Here is a 24,401-nt window from a genome sequence, read left to right on the forward strand (position 1 = left end):
TTTTACTGGGATATCCCGTACCTAGATTAGAGAGATTAATCCCTATTTTCTCGTGCTTTAGCTCCGGTATAGTGCCTAGAATATACTTGTAAGTATATTCAGGGTCCTTCAATGGACCCTGGTATATTCTAGGCACTATAGCTCCGGCGTTCAGCGTCCCGCCGCTAGCTCCGCTCAGCGGCTGAATTTGCGGGAGAAAGACACGTCGCGCCATCTGTCCAAGGATTGTCGAATATGAATACCGCGCGTACTTTTGAACTACCGTGCTTTGGACCTAAAACCGGGCAACATCTCAATGCTGCCCCGACTTTCATACACCGTTCGGCGATATGAATTTGGTACGTATAATACGTAATCTGGTTTATGACTTTTTTTAATTGAAAATACACCCTTAACCGAGTTTTCTTTCATGCACTGCCCAGGTGAAAATGTTAAGCTGATCGTACTGGACTACTGTCCATTTCTCATTTGTAACCAGTTACACACCCTCATAAGCCAGCAAATTGTCAGCCGTATAAGCTGTGAAATGGTCAATAAGTCAGTTTACCACATCACTTATTTTTGCATAGGAAGCATTTCAGTAAGGCGTTCACTCTAACAGTCATCATAATCATCATCAGCCTACATTTATGTCTCCTGCAGGACGAAGGCCTCTCCCTGCGATCTCCAATTGTCCCTGTCTTGTGCTAGCCGATTCCAACTTGTGCCTGCAAATTTCCTAACTTCATCACACTGTCTAGTTTTCTGCTGTCCTCGACTGCACTTTCCTTCTCTTGGTACCTATACTGTAACTGTTCTCTTGGCACCCATTCTGTTACACGGTCACTTTGTGCCAAACTATCTCATTATTATGCAGCAGCCATGTGTGGTGTCCTTGAGTATGCTCACAATAATACTATTATATATTGCAAGGCGAATAACTACCTGCATTTCTCAACAGCTTTTACTTTTGGGCATGCAGACTTGTTGGTTAAATTGGACTATCAATAATGTAGTGCCCAGCGTACTAGACACATTGAGACTGCACCACAGTGACTGTTGCTGTCATTTTCTGACGGGAAACATAGCAAATACATGGAACACCAACTGCATGTTTGCCTTCATTCCACACACTCGGAGGGCCTGCTGGAAGTGCCCGACTTCATCCAACTGCTGCATCCTAGGTGTCACGCATGCCCCAGCATAGCATGTTCAGATGTAGATGTAGTTCAGGATATCATTCTTGCATTCTCTTGCAGTTTTTATAAACTGATGATTTTTTTTTCCAAAGAAATGGCAACATGCTGCTGTCTCAATTGACAGTAATTTATCTGTACCACAAGCAACATGTGCATCAAGTCCAGGTGGCACTACTACTACTGTAGTAGTGCCATAAGCCTTGTTCACTCCCCGTTCACCTAGACTGCTGACTAAAATTATCATGAACCTGTCACACCTCTCCATAAATTATGGCAAAATGGCTTCAAGAGTTCCCGTAATATAGTACAATCTTAAGCATACCACCTATCGACAAATGTTCCTTGCCAACATAAATGCGTGCTATCACTTATGCAATTTCTATCACGGGTTTCGACAAGAAGAAGTTGGTGTGAATACAAGCCAGAGAAGCTCCTCAGTTAATTAATGCACGATGTAGTCAATTAATCGGTGGATAAACAAATGATTAAATGAGCTGTCAAACATAGCAGCAATTATTGCCCCTATTCATTCAGCAGATTCCTTCCTGCTTTTTATTCTTGTGCAGAGCCAGGACAAGACAAGCCAGTGATGAGACTAAGAAATCAAGTCTATGCATTTTCTTTAAATCGGGCAGCCTCAAATGAAGTTGATATTAATGTGCTATGATGATGAAAGTAGGTAAAAGTCCTTTCACAGCTAACTATCTGCAAGAAAAAAAGCCTTTCTAGCAGGAGCAGCTGGAAGACAGACTGAGATTCCACAACAACAAATACTCAGTATGCTCCAGGCAAGCCTGGCCAAACTTGCACCCATTCGTAGGCCTGCGAAAATGAGGAGTGGCCAGTAAACTCCTCCTCCAACTACGTACATACCATGACAAAGGCTGATCGCACAACTCAACTTGGTAGACGAAAGTTGGGACAAAGGGGATGAGCGCAGACCAGGGTTCTTGAAAATTAAATTGAGGCGTTTAACGTCCCAAAACTGCACATTGGTTTATAAGGAATGCCACAGTAAAGGGCTCTAGATTATTGATCACCTGGAGTTCTTTATCACCAGGAGTTCTTTATCACCAGGAGTTATTTATCACTCACCTAAAATCTAATAAGTATAGTACACAGGCATATTATAATGTTGCCCCCATTGATATGCAGACGCCACGGCCGGGAACAAAATCCATGACCTCATGCTCTGCAGCTAATGCCATAGCCCATGAGCCATTGCAACAGGTCCAGGTGTTTTATAAATAAAATTTACTCTCTCTCTGACTTGTGTTTCAGTGACAGTACCAAAGCATATGAAATCTTAACATTGGCTCCATTCCCAACTGTTCCTTTTTTCTTTCTTTCATCACAGTACTGTGCTAACAATTTTCGTTTTCAACAAGCTCCATTGTTCATTTTTTTAAAACCTGCAACCTATGCCGATAGTGGTTATTAAAGATGGTTCAAGGCTGAAAGGTGCTTAGAACTAACCAACTGCACACAAGTAAAGCTGAAAAAAATAATTACAAGAAAAGACAAAGAAAGAAATTCCGCACAAAGAGGCATTCAAAACAGCTGCACTAGGTTCTCTTGTACTGCCGAACCACATGGTGACTCACGATGACACTGCTATGGACAGGTGTTCAAAAAAGCAGGTGCTAAAAGAAGTTCAACATGCAAAGGCAGTACATGTGATGTGAAACAAACAGCAGTACAGATTAAAAGGACCACATGGATGGCGACAGGTTAATGATGTGTCGCCAACATGTTCAAATATATATATATATATACATATATATTGCAATATCCGAAGGTCCTGAAACTCGAAACCACAGAAAATATACCGGCAAGCATCAAAGCAAAAGAGAAGATACAAGCTTTAATGATATGCTGGAGATGTTAGCCTGGCTGTTCGCCTGACATGCCATTTCAGGTGCTGGGAGATAAATATGATATATACAGTGATAAACACTTAACAACCCATACATTCACACACACACATATACACTATAGTGATATTTACAAATTTTCGTTAAGACTCGTGGCTTGCAAGAATATCAGCAGCACTTTCGTGGCGCGTAATGTGCAGGTGGTGCTATGCCGTGGGCCGAGAATGTGGCGCAGTTCCAAGCTCGAGTCCCATTGCAGGTGTAGTGCCACCTTCAAAGACTGTCTCTCTGTTGCGTAGCGGCAGTAGTCGCACAGAACATGTTACAGGTCTTCAGGGGCGTTACATTCAAAGCACATTAGCGAGTCGGCCAGTTGAATCTTGCACTTAGTAGTTCGTTTAGGCCACGTTGAGTCTGATTCAGTGTAGGCATGTTTGGTCTTGTCTATTGAGGCCTTGCGGCACGTAAAAGTCACGCAATGGATCAATTTTGAGTAGGGGTCTGTACTGATGGCTTGCATTTGTCCAGAGGGACCGCTGGAAATGCCAAACTTGCACAGATACCACTGTTTCTGCGTCTTTTCTCGAGAAAGGTATCTGGACCATTTCTCTCGAAGCTGGACACGGCAAGCCTCAGAGCACCCTATATAATTTAGCGCTATAATAACATTTCTTCTAACCAGTTTGAGTTGATAGTTTCCAAGGAAATCACTTTGTCGTGTCATCATGACCCAGAAGGTGGTCATGTGGGAGCAGGACAACATTTTAGCACACGCTCCGCCTCACTCATTGGTCTGCTGGCACGATGAAGCAGTATAAGAGGCCACCGAGCAAACTTGAGTGAGTGTCAAAATAATGTGACGTCCTTTGGCATCATGATATCACGACAAAGTCATCTCCTGGGAAACTGGTTCGAAGAAATGTTATTATAGTAAATTATGTAGAGGGCTCCTAAGCTCACCAGTATTTTTTGCCATGGTTTTGAGGTCTAGGAGCTTCGTTTAAAGAAAAAAAAAGAATCAGAATGTCATGCCAGTCAAAAATGTCATGAGATTACTACTTTAAAAAGATGGCATTTGCTACAAGGAAGATAATGCCAGCAACCAGCTGTAGACATTGTAGACATGTTGAACCACGTTGACAAGCAAGAAGACAATTAAGAAAATGTGACCTACGACAAGTGATGAAAGCCTTGAAAACCCAATGTGCAAATTTAGCCTGGCCACAACAGGCAACGGAGAGCATACCAAGAAGTGGCTATCAAAGACCGCTGAGAAATATGCAGAGCGAAAGGATCAAGTTTCTTGACACACAGGATGTTTTAAAAAGACCAATATAGCAGCTAGCATTGCTTGCTTAACCTATTTCACGTAAACAACACACACTGTTATATTTTAATTGCTTAGAAACTGAGAAGGCATGTGGCCCTAACCATCTTCCAAGCGTGTTCCTGGGTAAATTCCTAAATTCCTTGTAATCATTTTTGTAACGTTATTTGCTGGGCGAGTTGGTTCATATTAGTGGCAGGATGATGCATGCGCTGCTGCCCTGCTTCAATGTCAGGACCACCATTTTCATTAAATTTTCAGTTGTAATACCAGCACTTGTCCTGTGTAGTTCTTCTTCGCCCTTCGTGTTTTTCCACTGGTTTCTTTCACCCACTAATCATTTTTGTGTCTACCTACAAAAAGCTATCTGATGACTAGAGGACAGACTCAGTAGTTTGTCCTTAACAATTAGTTAACTGACGTACCGGTACATTTTCACGTTTCTGTCTCGTTGTGTCACTGATGTCAGATAGGAATGTGAGGACCATACATGGAGAGCCATTTGCCATTATCCATGTCGTTTTTTCCCCTTCTGCATAACCAAAAATAAACTGTTGTGTTCGTTTTAGAAAATCCCAGAAAGAAACAACAATGCTGGAGGTGCGTCACCTCCGAAGAAAATTGACACTGACAAGGTTAAAGGAACTGTCAACCGCCTAGAACGTGTCGTGAGATGTTGGTGGAAATAAGACGACCATGACTTATAGCGATAAAATCGAGTATGATGCATGATTTGAGGATTCAGGAAGGAATTATAATTTTAAATTGGCAGAGAAAGTCGCAAGAGACTAAGTGTCGCGGACTGGTGGTAAAACTTTGGTACTTCAGATGAAGTCAGTGAGAACACTTTACATAACTCAGCTGTTATCAAGTGCTGCATACTTATTGTTTAAAATTGCAGTCTATATATTACACATGCATTTGCGCTTTATTTGACGTGTATTACAAAGTAAAAAAAGTTGACGCTAACAAGTTGAATGCACGCTAACAAGCAATGAATGGAGCGGCAGAGCCATGGGGTCCCTCATTGCATCACAGCACACATCAGTGCTTTTGTATGCACGCGAGTTTGCGAGTGAGTACTCCACCAAGTTCTATTGTCTCCCCGTGAGATACAAAATGCCATTGACAATTATTGTGCCGCAGGTGGTTGCCAGCACTACAAAAAGTTTGTTCAATTCAGAAACGGAGCACGGCACCACAAACGAAAAGGTGCAGGTGGTGCCAGTTGTGCTGCGCCGGGCTGCACCCACTCGCTGCTAAGGTAAAAGGAAACTTGGTTGAATTGAATAGACAGTGCTGGGATATCCTACCACTTAGCATGGCTTGGTTAAAAAAAAAGCCTTGTGCATCTGACCAATGCAATTCGAAAAGAAACCATGGAAGCATGTAGCTATTATTGTAGAAGTAATTCAACACTACAGAAAATATGAACAGGAAGAACATCAGCTTGATAAACTATTACTTTCTTACAGTTAGGGCCACACTTGTCTTCTACTTCCCACCAATGCCGGCGTATAATCACTATCGTGCTCAAGTATCACTGTTTCCAGCATACGACTACATCCTCACTGCAGATAGAAAAATTCAAATAAAGAAATATTCCATTGCATTTTTCATGTTAGCACTGTATGATTGGACACTGACCAGTAAGTGTTTCGTTGCATAAAAAAAAAAAGGGTACCATAGAAAGTGACTGCCAATCCCTTTAAGAAAAAAAAAAAAAGTTATGCAGATCCCAAACACTGTGGCAAAGGGTTAAAGCAAAGTTTTCTTTTGTGTTTGCAAGGAACACTCTGTTTTGAGACCACCTGGAAGTGTAGACCACATGAAAGAATCGGACATGTTTTCACAAGGAAACACCTCGCTCAATGAAAGCATGCGGAGACACATCTGGCAGAAACCAGAGTCAATCGCACACACTACACACCAAGAAAAAGAGGAGAAGGGGGGAGACCTTCAAATTAGATCGAACTAATCATCTGATTTTCCTATTATCATGCTGGAAATTTTCGAGCACATTGTCACATATTTTTTGTCAAGCATGATACACATTACATTTCTGTCATTACGTAAAATGCATATGCGTTTGCACTATCTGAATGTTCGTGCATCCTGAATGTTGCAGCCACTGATAGGCCCATCCTATCTGTGTGCCTGTCAGAACAGTTGAGCGCATTCTCGACCATGAGCGGATATCTCATTGTAATCTAGAATGCACAACACCTGTATAGACAAGGGACAGCTCGACAGCCGTGGGATTGATTTGATGACGGACGAACGTACTCACTGCTATTGCTGCTGCCAAAGTGCAATTATGCTTTAATGCCACAAGTTCACCCAAATTAACAGTTTGCCATTTCTTCTCCTTGTCACCTGCCTCTTCACCGTCACTACCACATGACAATATGGTGTCAAATGAAATGAATGAGGATTTGGACATGCATTATTTCCTGACAAGAATCTAACACAGGTTTAGGAAAGGCCATTTAACAGTCACCCATTTAACAACAGTCCCCTTACTTGTACTATCGCTTAATAACAGTGGTTAAATTTGTATGATTTTCTTAAATTTTAGCAAAGCGTATGGTTTTGTACTTCATGACCAATAAATATTTGAAATTGAAAACATTGGCTTGTCAAAAATATTATCATCATAGGTTCCTTCATATTTAACTAACGGCAAACAATTGTGTTAACAACTTATTCCATTTGTACAAGATGTGGGAAAGGGTGATAAGTACAGAAAAAAATGGCCCTTCCTTGTGTCTCGTGCGAAACGTTAACCTATTACTGACAAGTGTTGCCTACAAGCAACATACCAGAAAAAATTTTTTTGCTTGTCGAGTTTCGGTATTGAGTATGAAGTTTCTGGCTAAATGTCTTCGGCCAACACTGAATAACAGGCAGCAAGTGTCATTTGTTAGTTACAGCAGGAACACAGGATGAGGAAGAAGTTTGGCAATTGACACTTTCTTTTGAGAGCACGGTCAGAGGAGACAGACTAATGCAAGATCTCCAGCTGCAATAGTGTCATACATGTGATATACGCTGATGGAAGTGAAATGTACACCTATGGTTCACATATGAAGAGAGCTGCCGGTACTAATTCCACACGAAGCCATAGGCAGCTTGGGGCGAAGCCCACTTCCACTTTTCTGCTTGGTGTTTCCACCCTATTGCTAAAAAAGATTCCGCAAGATATTTTTTTTTCTTTTCATTGATTATGCTTATTTGCTATGTGTTTTACATGTTTAGATAGAAAATAAACATTCTTGGGAAGTATTTATATGTGCTGCCATTAAAGTGTTAATATATCTAACCTACAGTCTAGAGCGCTCACTTTTATAGGAAGTGTCGAACTACAAGTATCTGGGTGTTACTATCGCTAATAACATATCCTGGAGCATGCACACTGATAAGATCTGCATTTACTAATAAACCTGCTCCTGACCCCAGTCAATACCTGTTACCCTTAGCATCGAGACACAGGCACCACCAATAAGCCACATTTCCTGTCATGATAGTCCCCCAGTACTGATATATTTAACTCTCTTTTTTTTTCTCCAGGGATGATAATAGAGTTGACTGGTTTACCAAATTTACCAATAGTTCATGCTGTGTAACGTCTGCAATATGTATTGAAAATATTTTCTATCATTAAATACCTTGCTTATACCCTTGTAGGGTTTGCAGTATGTAATAAACAAAAATTTCATGGTATAAATGCAAGAGGTACCACTTCATGAACAACACAAATATACTGAACCTGTTTAAATAAAGGTACTTTCAAGCTGAAGAGAACTCGAAGTGCCACTGAGTGCACCTCAACAACTGACTTCATTCATGAGCATAAAGATTGATGCATGGATCTATATGAGGGTGACAAATGGTGGTGTCATGTGGAGAGCAAGTCGGCGAGGGCACTCAAACTGGTGTTAAAGACAAACCTATGTGTTTGAAACAGCACTGCACAGCGTCATGTTTTACATTGTCTTTCCACGTTTTATGTCCCAGCAGACCAAACACTGCAAGATGCCGTGAGCTTGAAAGAAAAGTGCCTTTCTGCATGGCATAATAGCCAAGAAATTGATGAGCTGCAGTATTGCAGCACGACCGTGGAGGCACTCCTCCCCTATGAAACTTTTTTTTTTAATTGGTAGACTTCAACGATTCTCCTGGCTCTGACTCATTCATTGTAACAGGAGGAGGCTCCAACAGTGGAGCTGGCCACCTTCTCAAGAACAACGTCATTGCGATGTGCAAGAGGTCGTCTTTGTCTGCTACAGTATTACCAGCTGTGGCTTCTGAAACACATGCACAGGTGCTGCCACTCTCAGAGTTTGTGTGACGCAAAAAACCCTGCACAAACTGCCAAGCACGAAAGCTAGGCAATAGCACATTGGATTAAAACGTCCGGCTGTCAAACGCATATTGCAGCGTAATTTCGGTAAGGCAATGTAACGAAAAGGACTGATGGACAAAGTAAAACTAGTTTCAACCTTTTTACCTGCTGTGGCGTTAAAAGGCCAGTTCACACTTCGAGCTTCTAATATGAAGAGGTACTGTCACTCACCATTGGTAGGCACTGTAGTGGAAATAAACAAGGCCCAAACCATACAGGAAAGGCTCATCCTGGTAAAGATAGAGTGGCAAATGGCCAGCAAGAAAAACGGCTGTTACCACAGATAGCCATTATGGAATGTAAGTCATGTCAACAAGCGCTAAATGTCATCTCTATCTCCAGCATTCATAAGCTGCTACCAAGATGTTATCTGCACAAGAAGTAATAAGCAATAACAGATTAACTACAAATCACGTAATAATTGTCGTTTACTTACCTTCCAGTGGTCCTCCTTCATTGCATAGTACTTCTGGTACGCAGATAAGGCTGGAATAACAAACTGAACGTTAAGAACATGTCTTGGCAACGTTCACCAGTGGGACATATAAGCTAGAGATATGGCACAGTTGTGATCATGCAAATAGGGTTACAGTCCTAATTCGCCAATAAAGACCCATCTCTATTCCTAGGCAAGTTAAACAAGCACAAATTTTTTGCACTTCATGTGACTGTAGCACAATGCTACAAGGGCAACCGAATGGGCTCCTTGCCTAGTAAACTTTGTGTTCATGAAAAATCAGTCCTGAAGTAAGAAGCAAATCAGGACCACTACCAGACGGACAAATGGCTTGTTGCAAGTGCACAGCATAACCAAAGCAGGATGCATATTCTTCCACAAGCTCATGTGCCACGCATGGTAATTGATAATCATATGAAGCCAACAAACAAATCAAGGAAAACATAGGGTAAATTACTTATTTTTAATTAAAATATGGAAATGGTAAAGTAAAGGGAAATGAAAGTGGACAAAGCTTGTTCATTCACAGCAAGAGTCTCTACTCAAGCAGCTTTGATGCCTTCTGGTAGCATACGAAGGTTTATTGCCAGGTTGCCTACATCCAAGTTCCCATACTACATTATGCCGGCAGTAGTAAGGATCATCTGCCACTATGGCCATGAGTTGTGATGTTGGCTAGCACACCCAGGGCTACATCTAGTACACATATAACTACCTAAGAAAGTGTATGGGAAAACAGCGCCTCAGTATCTTAATTTGGTAAGAGCATCACACACATAATGCAAATACAGCGGAACCTCATTGATACGATCTTCGCGGGAACCAGAAAATAAAACATAACATCCAAAAATTGTATCATCCAAAGCAAGCCCCAAAACGTAAGAAAGCAGGCTTACTTGATGACAAACTCGCTAGCAAAGCTTCCTGTGGCATCGAGTGTTACTGCTCCGCATAACAGGCGTGTTATGCGGAGCAGCATCACGACACCACACGAACCGCAGCCAACACACTTTTATAGAGCAACTTTAAAACAGCTCATCAGTTTTCGCTGAACTTTATTCTTTTTTTTTTTCAAATTCCATAAACAAGTTCTTTTGAAAGATAACAAGTTCCTTGACATTGCTACGGAGGTCACGGCACCACGAGGCCAAGAATTCCGAAACAAAGAACCACCGTAGAGCAGCGTGACACGAGCGATATGACTGGCAGACGAGGGCAGGCACTTCATTCAGCCACATGACCACATGAAGATCTCCCCTGAAAAGCCAACCAAAACAAGTGCGAGCAAAAGCTGACGCGAGCAGACGATACTACGAGTGTGAAAATAGCAGTTGGGCGGGTCCGCATGGCACCAGTTTCCCGCGTGAACGTCACTTAAGGGGCAGCTCTGACTGATCTGCTTCGCTCGCGGCTCGTTTGCCACTGGGCACGCAGCAATTTAAATCGGTCCAGGACCGATCCCCCCACGGCATGACTGCTTTGTGGCAGCATTTGTGGTGCCCGTGTTGCCACCATCGGCGCGCAGTGCGCGTTTTTCGCTAGTGTCACTGGCCCTTAACACGTCGTTCGTGGGCCGTTGGAATGTAATTTAATCTAGTACACTTGAATATAAAGCTACGAGTTTCAGAAATACCAGTTTGCAGTCGTATCATCCAATTTCAGGTGGAAACGCGATCGTATCAACCGCATGAAAATACATTGCTCCTATGATGCGTTGGCCGGGAAATGAGAAAAAAACCTGTCATCCTGAAAAACGTATTACGCAGAATCGTATCAATGAAGTTTGTACATGGGTTTGGAACCCACCAGAGGCAAGTTTTTTTTTGTCCGCTTTCATTTCTCTATACTTTATCATTTCTATATTTTAAGTAAGAACAAGCAATTTAACCTATGCTTCCTTTGGTTTCATTATCTGTTGGCTTCATATGACTATGACTAACAAAAATTTGGCACCTCGGTTCCCCTTCTCATTCATGCATGGTAATTGGTAACTATTCTTACTAGTTGAAGTTGAAGTTCTGGGGTTTTGTGCCAAAACCCCGATATGATCATGAGGCATGGCATTGCGGAGGTCTCCGGATTAATTTTGACCACCCTGGTGTTCTTTAACGTGCACCCAATGCAAAGTGCACGGGCATTTTTACATTTCTCCCACATCGAAATGCAGCTGCCACGGCCGGGATTTGATCCCGCGACCCGATAAACGATAAACTATACCTACACTGTCATTACCACAATATAAATCATTATAGGGAGCTCCTTCTAAGATAGTGACACCATAGAACTTCCTACAATAATCACCAGAGGGAATTCCAGTACTGTGATTTTGCAGCACTTGGTGCAGGACAATCAAAACTGTAAATAGACAACCAGGAGTCATCAGAAAGCGAGAGAAATAGAGACAGTGAATTGGATGCAAAGAATGGAAACAAAAAGGACCATGGAGATTTACAAGAATGAGAAGAAATGAGTTGGAAGGGAAAATCTGTACGATAACACAAAGGGCAGTGCCTTGCTATTTGAGGCTCGAGCCAGTTGCCTAAGGACGAAAACATACCGGAGGAAGTATTCAGAACTAGATGAGGCATGTGTATGCTGCAGCAATTATCCAGAGACCACTCAGCACTTCCTAATGGAATGCGAAGGGATTCCCCCAGCGAGAACCATAGGTAACGTACAACTTCCAGAAGCGCTTGGATTTAAAGTGGACGGAAACATCAACCGATCAGCCGTAGAGATAAGAAAGAGACGTTTAGAGTATTGGTGGAAAAAAAGCAGGGAAGAGATTGATACGACCTGATCTCTTAAAATATTGCGAAGCGGTACACGGTAGATTTTTGAAAAAAAAAAACAAAAAAAATATTAATGAGAGGTATACAAAAATGCTAGATAAAGAACATGTATAGTACACATGATTAAATCAAACAGACTAGGTGACTATTTGTCACCGCCCCGTTTCGAAGGGGATGCCATTAAATCATCATCATCATGTTCAGCCACCACGGGAATGATGGTTAGTACGTGGATTTGGCTGATCTTCGTGCTTGTGGCTTGAGACAGGCTTTGTTTATTACGCTTTATCTGCGTTCATTGCCCTAAATATCAAAGCAATGTATACTTGTATAAATGCACAAAACCCTATGAACACGCATAATCGCTACTAATTGCAGCGGTTCACCCTGTCGAGGTGGCCAAATCAAAACGCGCCAAGCGTCTCAACGTGCTCACATGCCCGCGAGAAATTCCTAAGGGTGTTCTATGCTGTTCGTCGATGCATGCGCCCGTGGCGTAATGATTTCAATATCGGGCTGCCGTACTCATCCTGTGTTTGAGTCCTACCGTTGGACAACTGTAATGGCGTTTAATTATTTATAACGCAGTACTTTGTTAAAAAAGATGAGTTTACAAATTCACGAAGCTGTTTGAAGCCAAAAGGACGAACTTTAGACAAAACCTTGGACTAACCATCATTCCATGCTGGCAGGACCACCCGAATTGCAGCTCCCTTAGACACCAGTGCCAGAATTCCCCTAGTAATTATTGTATAAAACTCTCTGGGTGACACCACTTCTCTAATTTCCTTGCTTTCTGGCGTAAATACCCCTTCATTTGGTAAAGGTTAATTAATGCACCAATAGTAATAATATTTAATGATAATTTAATAATAATTAATGCACCAAGTAATATTTTCTTTCCATGCCTATTTATGCCTGAGGCTCGATAAACACCTTTTGCATAGTCCTCAAGCAAGAGCTGGAAGTGGCCCAGCTTGCAGAAGGTTTTCGGATCGATCTCCTTAGGTGCAGCGGGTGTGGAAGCTTGGAAGCTCATCCGGTCATGGCCAACGCTAATCACACCATCACTGCCGCTGTGATCCATGGGTGGATCAAGAGCAGGTACTGTCCCAGCCGAGGCAGGACCGGTAGTGTCAGCATCGCCTCCCTGGGGACGCTTGCTTCGCTGATGGTGGGCAATCAGCACTTGCTCTAGATGTCGAACGCCCTGTAAAGAGTGGCCACGTTTTCAAACATTTCGCGGTAATTGTAAACCGGTGTCATGCTCCATCAGACAGAGAATTTCAATACAGTTTGAACAAGAGGGCACCGAACATTATTTTCATCAGTGGTTGCTCCAGAGCCTCCAAAAATTGTAACTGAAGCTGGAACTCAATTTCTAAGCAAACCCTCGAAAATAATGAAAGATCTTGAAGTTCACCAAAGAATACTGTTATCCCTCTTGAGCTTCATAAACAGAACAATATCTTTGCAAGAATGCTTGCATATTGTTCAGAAATGCCTTTTATGATATTTTATATTGTTGCAAGTTTCTAAGCTGGTATCTGCTGTACACACATTGCCACTTCGCACATATTAGTCAAGCTACTCGGTGAGCCTAGAGTTTAAGTGTGCAGCAGAGGAGTCCATCAAATACAATCAACATTTTCATGCAAATTAGTCTTAAGAAGCCCTGCAAGTACCTGTGTGACAGGAGTTTGACAGCGGTCAGGTAGAAACATCACTACTAATACAAGTCAAGAGCCATTTTCAACAGACTGATGCTTGACTGGTAAGTCAGCTGTAAAAATCCTTCAATGTCAACCTACCATTTTTCACTCTGAAAAGCTGCCTGTCACATCTACAAAACTTCAATAAAGCTGGATGAAATATTTTTTTGTGCAAATATTGAAGCATCCGCAGACTCCAAGCGCTTAAATTCTTACAAAAGTATGACGAGATGGTGATATCATGGTGTCAGTGCACTCTTTAGTGTTACGAGAGGAAAACCAGTAAGGCCCTCTATTAGATTTCCCACAGGAGATTTGAAATGCAAGTTTTACCAAACAAGTGCACTCTCTCTTTGCCAAATCACACAGGAAAGTGGCACAAAACAAGCAATGGTACCTGCAGCGCCCACACAACACACTCAAAGAATTTGCACTCCTAAACTCTTCAGTATTAGCTGTGCACATCCTCCTAAGACCCCTTGTACAATACATTGCACGTTGCCTTGAACCTTTTTAATTTCACTCGAAAGCAATTACGCAATATATTCGTTCTGGGTATAAAGTACAGTGCATGTGCAACTACAAAGAAGTGGTTTACTAATATTCATGTCATAATCTTTCGAGAAATTTGACACTAAATTGATCTATACCTCTGTGTTGTCCCAGACGGCCGAAAGCAACCTCAAGGTATGTTTTGAAATCACTGAGATTGCGTGAAAATACCAGACGCGGCAGCAACATGGCGATGTGCCACACATAGTACCATCTTCATCTCTGCGTTTAAGCAATGAAATGCAGTTTTTACCATAGCAACGACGAGATGATGGAGATTGGGAAGACATGGAAACGCAGCTTTTGGTATCTAACCATGGTATTTAAAATTTTAAAATTGTTTTTTCGAGTTCATAACAGTAGATAATAAAAACTATCTTGAAGAGTGATGATGTCCCATAGTTGTGTTTGGGTCTCAGGAGGATATACAAATTCAAACTTTATCCCTGCATGTGCCATCAAGCACTTAACTATCAGTGTAACAATTAAAGTAAGGGAAGAAAGCAACAGCTATTTGCGAGTACAGTTACCACCTGGCTGGTTTTCCACCAGCACGTCTGGTCTTTCTCTCAAGGTGCTGGCTTAACCCCAACCCCATCATACCATTAGCAGGTTTTCCAGTTATTCCTATAGCAGTGCAATATAATGTGAATTGCAAGCGTTTAGTTTAGTCAGGCATTCATACCTTGCAAACAACTGAACTGTCACATGCACATTCATTCCTAATTTTTTTTAATGTCCACTGTCGAAAAATTGTAGTGTTATCGGAAGACTGAGGAGACCATTTTTTTGCCTTTCATTACCCTTTTAGAGCTTTCTTCTATGAGTCAAGGCCCAACTTCAGTTTCTCTACGACGTCTTCTCGATAGCCACCCAATGTTGGCACTTTTCACATCAGCTGGTACGAACAGTTTGGGTCACACCAGCGAAGTAGACGCACAATGTTCGCTCTCCTGCCCCCGCACAACCCTGAGCTATGGAAAAGATGCTCAGCGGGCTGTTAGCATTTCCTGCTGGCCTTTCTTTATTTTAAATGTGCACCTAATTGCATATTGAGCCTTTCAATAAACTTCAATCATCCAAAGTTAGTACTTGGTGTATCGCCAATTAATTATATTTATTTTGTTTGTATTTCTGCATACAGTATTAAAGCAAGAACTGCCTTCGCCCCCTCTTCCTTCTCGCACTTTCTTTTTCCTCGACAAAGGTGGCAACCATATCCGCAACGATCAGCAATTTTAAGCTCCTTCGATAAGCAAACAGTCGACACGGCGGTATTGCTGGAAATGGGTTATACGGGTGTCACATGGCGCACTTTGGCTCCTATGCACAGGCTGCGGGAGGGAGCCAATCACGGTGGAGAATTTCGATCCGGATCGGGCATGATCAAGATCTAAAGTGGCCGTGTGACACCGGTATTACGTGCCCAGTGCATTTGTACACGCATATGAGTCTCAAATCTCCGAAGCTGAGTCCTAACGTGAATTATGCTCTGAACAAGTCAAAGGAATTATACACAGACAGTACCTTCAAAATTAGGGCCTTCCTCTTGAAGTTTTCGGGAGTGTTCAGCTTCCAAAATCCAAACAGGCGGCTGAAATAACAACGGAGACGCTTTCAGCGACGGCATCAGTTTTATCGTGTGTCGTTATCAGTTTTGTCGTTTGACAACGAGTTAATGTTTACACAACGATCGTGTCAAAAGTGCTCGTGGCCTTACGGCACTGTATAAATTTAAGATTACTATACTCGGGACCTCTTAGTGCCAGCGGACCAGACACCGACAACGCTCACATCTTTATTCATTGATATTTAACACCACATGGCTTATGCACTCGCCCTATAAATGAGTGTCTTTATATCACAGTTTAAATAATGCGGTCATTTCGTAAATGAAGTGAAACAAACAGTCACGAGAAACTACAAATTATTTCCCGTTACTCTTCCGGGTCTGCAAAAGCAAAGACAAGAAAGCGGTGTGGCCGTCCCAGGATTGTGTCAATCGATCAATAAAAGCAAGAAAGACATTCAGAAGAGCGGCTTTACATGATAATCAGAGCCAGCTAAAGTTTTATCAATCAACAAATGTCAAATTGGGTCACCGTTCTATCATCGAGGGGCGTGTATGTTGTGAGCAGCGCAAGTGTTTCCCTAATCAGAGATAAACTTACCTGTCAACTTCAGCCAATATAGCCAGTTCCTGAGGTGTCAAAGGCACTGTCACTACTTTGTCCGATTCAGGCAACATCGTCAGCTGCCGAACTAAACCCGAAACTCTTTAGTTCATTACTTCGGCAGCTCACACAACACCGCAAACAAACTCACGATGCCATTAGAAAGATTGAGGCTTGGCCAAGCTTGGCTAGGCTCACGCCTTGAAAGCGTTATGTGGCGCCCTCTAAATTACTAAGTGCATATCTTGAAGGCTATGTTAGAGTGGCGTAGGTAAGTTAGGGAAGCTGTGTGGGCAATGCTTTCGCTATGCTTTTGAAAGTAAATGAAGGAGCCGAAAACACGTCATATACATCGGTTTTCTGACACTTACGTGGCCACTATGTGTGATTTTAAAAACCCGACGTCTATTACGTGTTCTATGGCTCCCGATCATGGTGCTCCCGATATCGCTTCCGCGGCATATAAGAAGGAACATACGAATAAACCACACTGGACAAAGAACAGTAAAATCTGGACATTACGCTACGTTAAAAACAAACCCTGTATCGGTCATAAGTGGTGTCCAAAAAGCGACGTCTATGACGTATTTGCTTACCAAAATTGCCTCCGCTACATTCAACCAGAAAAAGCATAGCCTTTAAGATCAGCACTTTAAATATTTAGAAGACATGATGGACAGCGGTTGTTCTATGTTCCTTCCTTGTCCGCGTTTATTTCGTGCTGTTCTTTCACCACTGGATATGTACCAACCAGTGTTGTACACCAATATTGAAACGAGTTCCCGTTACAAGTTCATTTAATGCGAAAGGAACGTGTTTAAAGGGAAACTGAGACATCCACCCAAATGTAGCAATTTGCTACAATGGAAACCCAACCGGGTTCCTCGAAAGAAAGCCTCGCAGTTGAAGAAAAATTCGTCCTGGTCAGGGACTCGAACCCGGGACCACCACCTTTCCGGGGCAGCCGCTCTACCATCTGAGCTAACCAGGCGGCTAGCAGATGGCAGGGCGAAGTCGAATTTGTCGACAACTCGAAGCAAAGGCAAGTGTATGACGTAATAGTTCAGCGGAAATCCGCTAGGTGGAGATAAGTAATTAAAGGGAAACTGAGACATCCACCCAAATGTAGCAATTTGCTACAATGGAAACCCAACCGGGTTCCTCGAAAGAAAGCCTCGCAGTTGAAGAAAAATTCGTCCTGGTCAGGGACTCGAACCCGGGACCACCACCTTTCCGGGGCAGCCGCTCTACCATCTGAGCTAACCAGGCGGCTAGCAGATGGCAGGGCGAAGTCGAATTTGTCGACAACTCGAAGCAGAGGCAAGTGTATGACGTAATAGTTCAGCGGAAATCCGCTAGGTGGAGATAAGTAATTAAAGGGAAACTGAGACATCCACCCAAATGTAGCAATTTGCTACAATGGAAACCCAACCGGGTTCCTCGAAAGAAAGCCTCGCAGTTGAAGAAAAATTCGTCCTGGTCAGTTATATCCCCTAGCAGTTACCCCCAAAACGGACGAATGGTTGTGTCAGGTCAGTTACTCCCCAAAAGAAGCAACCACGATACCCATCTTCGTCATCTTTATTTTTCTTAGGGTGATATATATTTATGTAGGTATGCCACGTACGGCTGCGTGAAAAATTTTGCGCCGCTCGTAAAAGTCAATCGTATACGCTCTGGAGTGCTCGGACTCGCAATTTATTGCACAGAGCGTAATCAACCGAGACACTTTCAATTTTGCCTACGAATGACCCATAACGTGCCCTTATTTTCGCGAAATGTAAACTGTATGAAACGTTCGGTTCCCTCAAGACACTGGGAAACATAGTCAATGGTCACATAACGCTTTCGAGAACATGTTAAAGAATTTTTTGCTATGTAGTTATGTTTAAACCACAGGCATTTCACTGGGCAAACAAATTTTCAATAGCTCTCCCCACATGTATGGTAAATTTGATCTTGGTGGCGTTTTTATTAGTTATGTCAGGGCTGCGGGCTATAAATTTTGCGCCGCTCGTAAACACACAACGCCCCGGAGCACTTGCATACTTAATTTATTGGAAATTCCGCAATTAACCTACATATTTTTAACTTAGCGTACACATTATAGCCACAACCTACCCCTTATTTTCACAAATATGAACAAGATGACATATAGTTCACTGAGGACACCGAAGAAAACAACTACGGGCGTCCGATGACACACAGGTAAGTAATAAAATATGGGTCATTAATTTTTTTTTGCAGCGGTTCTGTTTAAACCAGGAACCCGAAACTTGCATCACATATTATACACCTAACATTCCCACTATTTTCACAAAACTTGAAGTTGGTGACTTATGGAGTTGTTTTAGGACTCCGGGAAATATTGCGAATAACGGCGGTATGACAACCTGGAATGCTTGAATAAGTAACTTTGAATAATGCTGTAATTAAGCTACACAGATGAAATATTTATCGTTTGTCATTTCCAACATTCTTCTTACTCCTACTAAATATATATAAACGCAGTGCATAGCGTAGTTCACCTAGAAGACACGGGAACAGCAACTATATACATGCGATGTAAAAAAAAAAAACAATCAAATCAGGTAATAACCTAGACACTACAAACTTACGGTACACGCGTCACGCATAGAGCGGGACCTATTTCCTCTAAATATTAAATCTCTGTCGTTTAAGGTCCTCTCACGGAAGAGTGAAATGAAGCGTTACATACAGCGCTCATAAACGAGCCGGAAACGAAGGTTTAACAATTTTCTGGAAATCACTCGGCGCCTTACCTGATTATTACATCCCATGCATTTTGTGGCGTTCCGTAATATATCCGCTAATAGAACTATATTCACTGGAAATTATTCGACAATTCATGATGCAGGAAGGTCATTGTGACGCATTCAACGAATGACTTTATTTTTCCGTAAAAAAATAAAACCTACAGAGCATGTTGAAAAAAAAAAGAGAGAAAAAAAAAACAAGAGAATTGCATACTCATGACAACATGACTAGCCCTTAGTTCAGCGGCTTCTAGGAACAGAAAAGTGGTGAGAAAGGAAACCAAATCTACCGTGTGTTCCGTATAACTACATAGGAGAGCCAGGTATATATACGATTCAAGCTAAACCACCGGCTCGCTCGCGCTGAAATTTTACACAGAGGTAGCATACATGCTCTGTGTATTCACTTTATACTATACCACGTTAGCGTGCACAACTATAGCGAGTAATTGGCCATACTGTACGGTATATATATGTGCCGGAAAAACGCGCCATTTTGCACAAAACTAAGAACGACTTCGAAATGGGACGGAACACACACACACACCACACAGAGCGCGGCATTACACATCACACATTACTCGCGTGTTTCATTCATGAACATAACCATTAACTCCCATACGCGCACAACAGCCGACAGATTGACAAAATGGCGGCGTTCAGTGGTTCGGCGGCTCGAACAGACGACACGCTCTTCGGATTCATTGTGGACGAACACAAGGCAAGTAATCAGAGCACACGTGGCACTGAGGTGAACCTACCGGAAAATGCTACCTCCGCGCAAAATTTCGGGGCGAACGAGCCAGTGGTTTAGCTTAAGTCGTGAATACCTGGCGTTCATATATAGGCAACACACGATATGTGCACATACCAACAATAGGGAGACACGACACTGACGACAGGAATACCAAAATGAATAGTACAAAGCAGAACATGAACGTAGAGAGGGCACACACGCACGCACGCACACACATACACATGGCGAATGGCACAGCGCCAACTCTCAGAAGAACAGCACGGTGTGCTGTAGACTATGTACAACCGCGATTTGCACACGCAGAAACAACCTGTGAACAGTGGTCAAAGTTGTTGCGGTTTTCAGCGACACTGAGACGTGCGTGTCACCAATTCTCGGACATGCCTGCGGCGCGCCAGGAATACAAGTATAAACGGCGATATCGTTACCTAGCCACTTGACACATCGAGACACTAAGGAGCAACACGAAATCACTTTAGCTGCGGCAAATTATTCTTTTCGAATTCATTTTAATTTCTTTAGCGGGGAAAAAAAGTTTATTATTACTGGGAAAGAAATGAAGGCGGAACTTCCCTTCACTGCATTTGGCACCAAAAGACCTCAGCGCTGGTACTTACGTGTTACAGCGGTGGTGCCACCCCATCTTTCATTACTGCGCCTCTTTTGGCTTAATAAGCGTTGGCTCACGTTTTAAGAGTGGCCGTTCTACTATCGCACTATCGTAACTTACTAGCAAAGCTAAACTTATTACTTCTCTGTGCTGCACTTAAATCGGGGACACGTTAGTGCATGGCGCAAAACGGCACTGCACCCAAGAAAACGTGGAATAAGCGTCATTTGCACGTGTCTTTTCTTCCGTCTAAGGTATAGCGCAGTTTGCAGCGGGAACGCTATAGATACCAATCAAAAGCACGCATCCTTCTTCGAGCTTGCAGGTTTATTCACTCTTTCAGCCAATACGCGTTGCCTGCGAGCCATAACAAAAAGGAGTGAGTATAGTTTCCACGCCACTTCTTCTGTTAAGTCTATTCTTCGGGCCGGTCAGGAAGTGACGTTATTATCGCATGTTTGGTAAGTGCGCGACGATGTGAAGGGTCGCACACGTAGCCACTATCAGTATAACAATACTGATAATCTAGGAAGGGTGATGAGCAGAACCTTCCGCCCGTGTCCTTATTGTGCACGAATACAGAGAAAACTGTGCGCGGTGCGCGACGGAGGGCTTCACTGTGCGATGTTTTCGCGAATGCTGGGCACGCGCTGTCAGGGCGTGTCACTGTGAGCGCGTAGTGTTTGCATAAATTGTTAAGTAGGCGACTGAAACAGATGCATGTGGCTAACGACACTCTAAACTTTCAACTCGTACATACCCGGTCCTTAAATTGAAGCTATACTTCGGCATTATTATTATACTTCGGGCTTCAGACGAAAAACTTCAGTACCTTGCTTAACACATCACGACATCGCTGCCCGTAATGAGCAGGTCACTTTGGCTCAGATGAACAGCGTCGATCGCAGCTATGGAGAACGCCGCACAGGAGTGCTCAGAGTCCGAATTAACAGGTCACTTAACACAGCGCGATTCGCAATGCACTAACGCGTTGCGCGGAGCCGACCGAAGCGCACGTGCGCATGTATCGGTGCAGCTGCGCCTGCGCAGATGGTACCTTGTAGGAGTGCATCACGTATCTCTACGTTCCCAAGCCCGTGACGCAGGTGGTGAGGAGGATTCGGTGTTACCCCCCCCCCCCCTTCCTCTCCTTTCCAAGATTATCAGGCTGCTCTCATATTTGTGAATGTATAATAAAATGATATATACACATGCGTAAAAAGAGAGAAAAAAAAAAAAAAAAAATCTACTGAAGGCTACGGTCTGCGTACTTCAGTCTTGAACTCGTACTGCAAGAATGTGCGTTCCGCAAAATTATTAAGATAAGATAAATTACTATAATAATTTTTTTAATTATGGGGTTTTACGTGCCAAAACCACAATCTGATTATGAGGCACGCCGTAGTGGGTGACTCCGGAAATTTGGACCACCTGGGGTTCTTTAACGTGCACCTAAATCTAAGTACACGGGTGTTTTCGCATTTCGCCCCCATCGATATGCGGCCGCCGTGGCCGGGATTCGATCCCGCGACCTCGTGCTCAGCAGCCCAAGATAAATTAGTAAGACACGAAAGAAAGCTTTTACAATAGAAAGGAATCGGCAATACGGAGTTGAACCCACGGGAACTTCGTTTTAGCGCTGACGATAGTAGCATGCTTCCTCTAAAAAAAAATAAATAAATAAAAAATAATAAAAAAAATGTGATGACATGTGCACTGCCTAACATTGTGCTTTCTCGACTCACAGTTCAAAAAACAAACAAAACTGTACTATATGCTGGCACAAGACACCACTGCCCGAAACACTATATGGCACTGTTACTGGAGAGAATTGTGCGTGAGAATATATTTGTGGCCACATATTATAGAAGACTCCACTTCGTTCATTCAGTACTGTACACAACATCAATTGGGACATGGGTCACCTGCATAGACTCAAGCATACACTGTCGATTTCCGTGAATTCAACCGCGGCGGGTCATGCAAAAGTGGTCCGAACACTGCATATCCAACGTCCAAAACCAAAATATACTGTTTAAAGAGCTTCGGCACCTTCCGAACACAGCGTCGTATTAAAAGGAAAGGTCGAGTTATCGGAAGTCGACAACACGTTGTACAAAGAACGCAACGAAGCCGGCAGTGATAACGATGGATTCACAGCTGGCATAAACTAAAATCTTCGAAGCCGTGAGGTGAAGCTGCATGCTTCCGAGACTTTGGTCAATGGGCGGAACCAAGAAACACGAAAACAAACTCGCGTGGTCAGCCTATACCGTCTCGGATTCAAAGGAACAGAACCATGTACGTAAAAGACTAAAGGTAAAGATTGCGCGAGCGACAACCTCCGCGGAGTGCTGCAGAAACAGGGAAAAGTCCTGAAGGCTGCAGGCAGCATCTTCGCTGCTGGCATCATGCCAATGTAGCCGAAAACGCAGGTGGTTCTTCGCGCGACTTGACGACAGTACGCCTGAAGTTGGCGCCGTCAGAGTCACGGCGAAGGACCGATGACTCTACGAAAAAAAAAAAAAAAAGGGTCTCTGGACGCTCTAGCATCATCACGGGCAGCGCGTCCGTCAGCTGGCGACCGCACGCTGACCGGACTCGTACGTCGGGTTCTGGAAGTTTGACACGGCGTGCTTGAAGATGGGGTTCGTGTCCTGCGGCGAGAAAGACAGGGAGATATGAGAGTTCATTCAATTGCGTTGTAAACGCGCGAAAGTGTAAAAGGAACTTAGCAAATAGTTTCCATTGCAACGCGAGATCGAGAAATGGCAGCACGGTATAGCGGTAGACATGGCACCACTACACGAACATTCGAATGGGATCAGTGACGACGACAGGAGGGGTGCGTCACTCAACTTCGCCCTGCCCCCTCGAAAGCCTTCACACTGGTTGCCAGAGCAAGCAATATCGGGAGAGCGCAGTATAGCGGGCAAGTAACCGTACCCCGTCTCTCTCTGCGTGCATGCATGGTGCCTTCGACACCTAAAGAGTTCTAGAAATACAGCATACGCTAAACATGCTCCATACGATATTGCGATCTAATAATTGCCTTATGTTTATCTAGGCGGCTTATCTGCTTCGTGTCCAGGGGAGAAGTTTCAGTGTCAGACCCCCTCCTCTGATTTCCAAGTTGTGTGAATAGAGAGAGAGAAACGATGAGGGAACGGTAAGGAAGTTAGCCGAGGACGTGCCCAATTGGCTACCCTACACTTGGGGAGGGGGAAAGAATAGATAAGAAGAAGGAAAGATAAGAACAATAAAAATAAAATAAAGAAGCAGTCGTTCTGAACACGCAAAGGAATGCTTACTATGATCATATATATATATATATATATATATATATATATATATATATATATATATATATATAGGAGGCTATGCTATGACACACTGCTTGCCGCGAATACCTTCCGCGCATGATGGGAGTTACACGAACAGTATTTCTCACTGGGCCTCTTCGATTACCCGTCTCTGACAGTCGCGGACTGTCCGAGAAGCTGCACACGCAACGCTCATTGGTTGAAAGCACTGCTTCGGGCAGTCCGGAACTGTCAGGGCCACTAAAGGTATACACATTGAGGAAGGTCGCTTCGTGTAGATGGCGAATACCTTCCCAGTCGGCTTCGATGCGTGAGCGCGAAAACTTCGTGCCAAAGCGTGAACATATTTCGTATGGATTGTTCCGCGCTGCGTTCTTTGAACACTGAATGGTTATAGTTGCAAACAACACACGCGGGGCTGCCGCGGACTCACCGAGCCCCACTGGGTGTTCTGGATCTCCTT

At 43.2% G+C, this 24,401-nt stretch overlaps 1 protein-coding gene across 1 annotated transcript in view; it reads right to left on the minus strand.

Annotated features, from left to right (window-relative positions):
- Window positions 1–16,642, minus strand: part of LOC119442022 (lysine-specific demethylase 6A) — a 120,412-nt gene extending 103,770 nt beyond the window's left edge. Inside the window, exons 1-5 of the mRNA XM_037706734.2 lie at window positions 16,469–16,642; window positions 15,825–15,891; window positions 12,970–13,243; window positions 9,221–9,270; window positions 8,956–9,014 (exon numbers count right to left, since the gene is read on the minus strand). Coding sequence (XP_037562662.1) covers window positions 8,956–9,014; window positions 9,221–9,270; window positions 12,970–13,243; window positions 15,825–15,891; window positions 16,469–16,545 — 527 coding nt within the window. The 5' untranslated portion in view covers window positions 16,546–16,642. The remainder of the gene's footprint in view (window positions 1–8,955; window positions 9,015–9,220; window positions 9,271–12,969; window positions 13,244–15,824; window positions 15,892–16,468) is intronic.
- Between the last annotated feature and the right edge of the window lie 7,759 nt (window positions 16,643–24,401).

Source organism: Dermacentor silvarum, chromosome 2, assembly GCF_013339745.2.
Source record: "Dermacentor silvarum isolate Dsil-2018 chromosome 2, BIME_Dsil_1.4, whole genome shotgun sequence".
NCBI classification, from domain to species: domain Eukaryota; kingdom Metazoa; phylum Arthropoda; class Arachnida; order Ixodida; family Ixodidae; genus Dermacentor; species Dermacentor silvarum.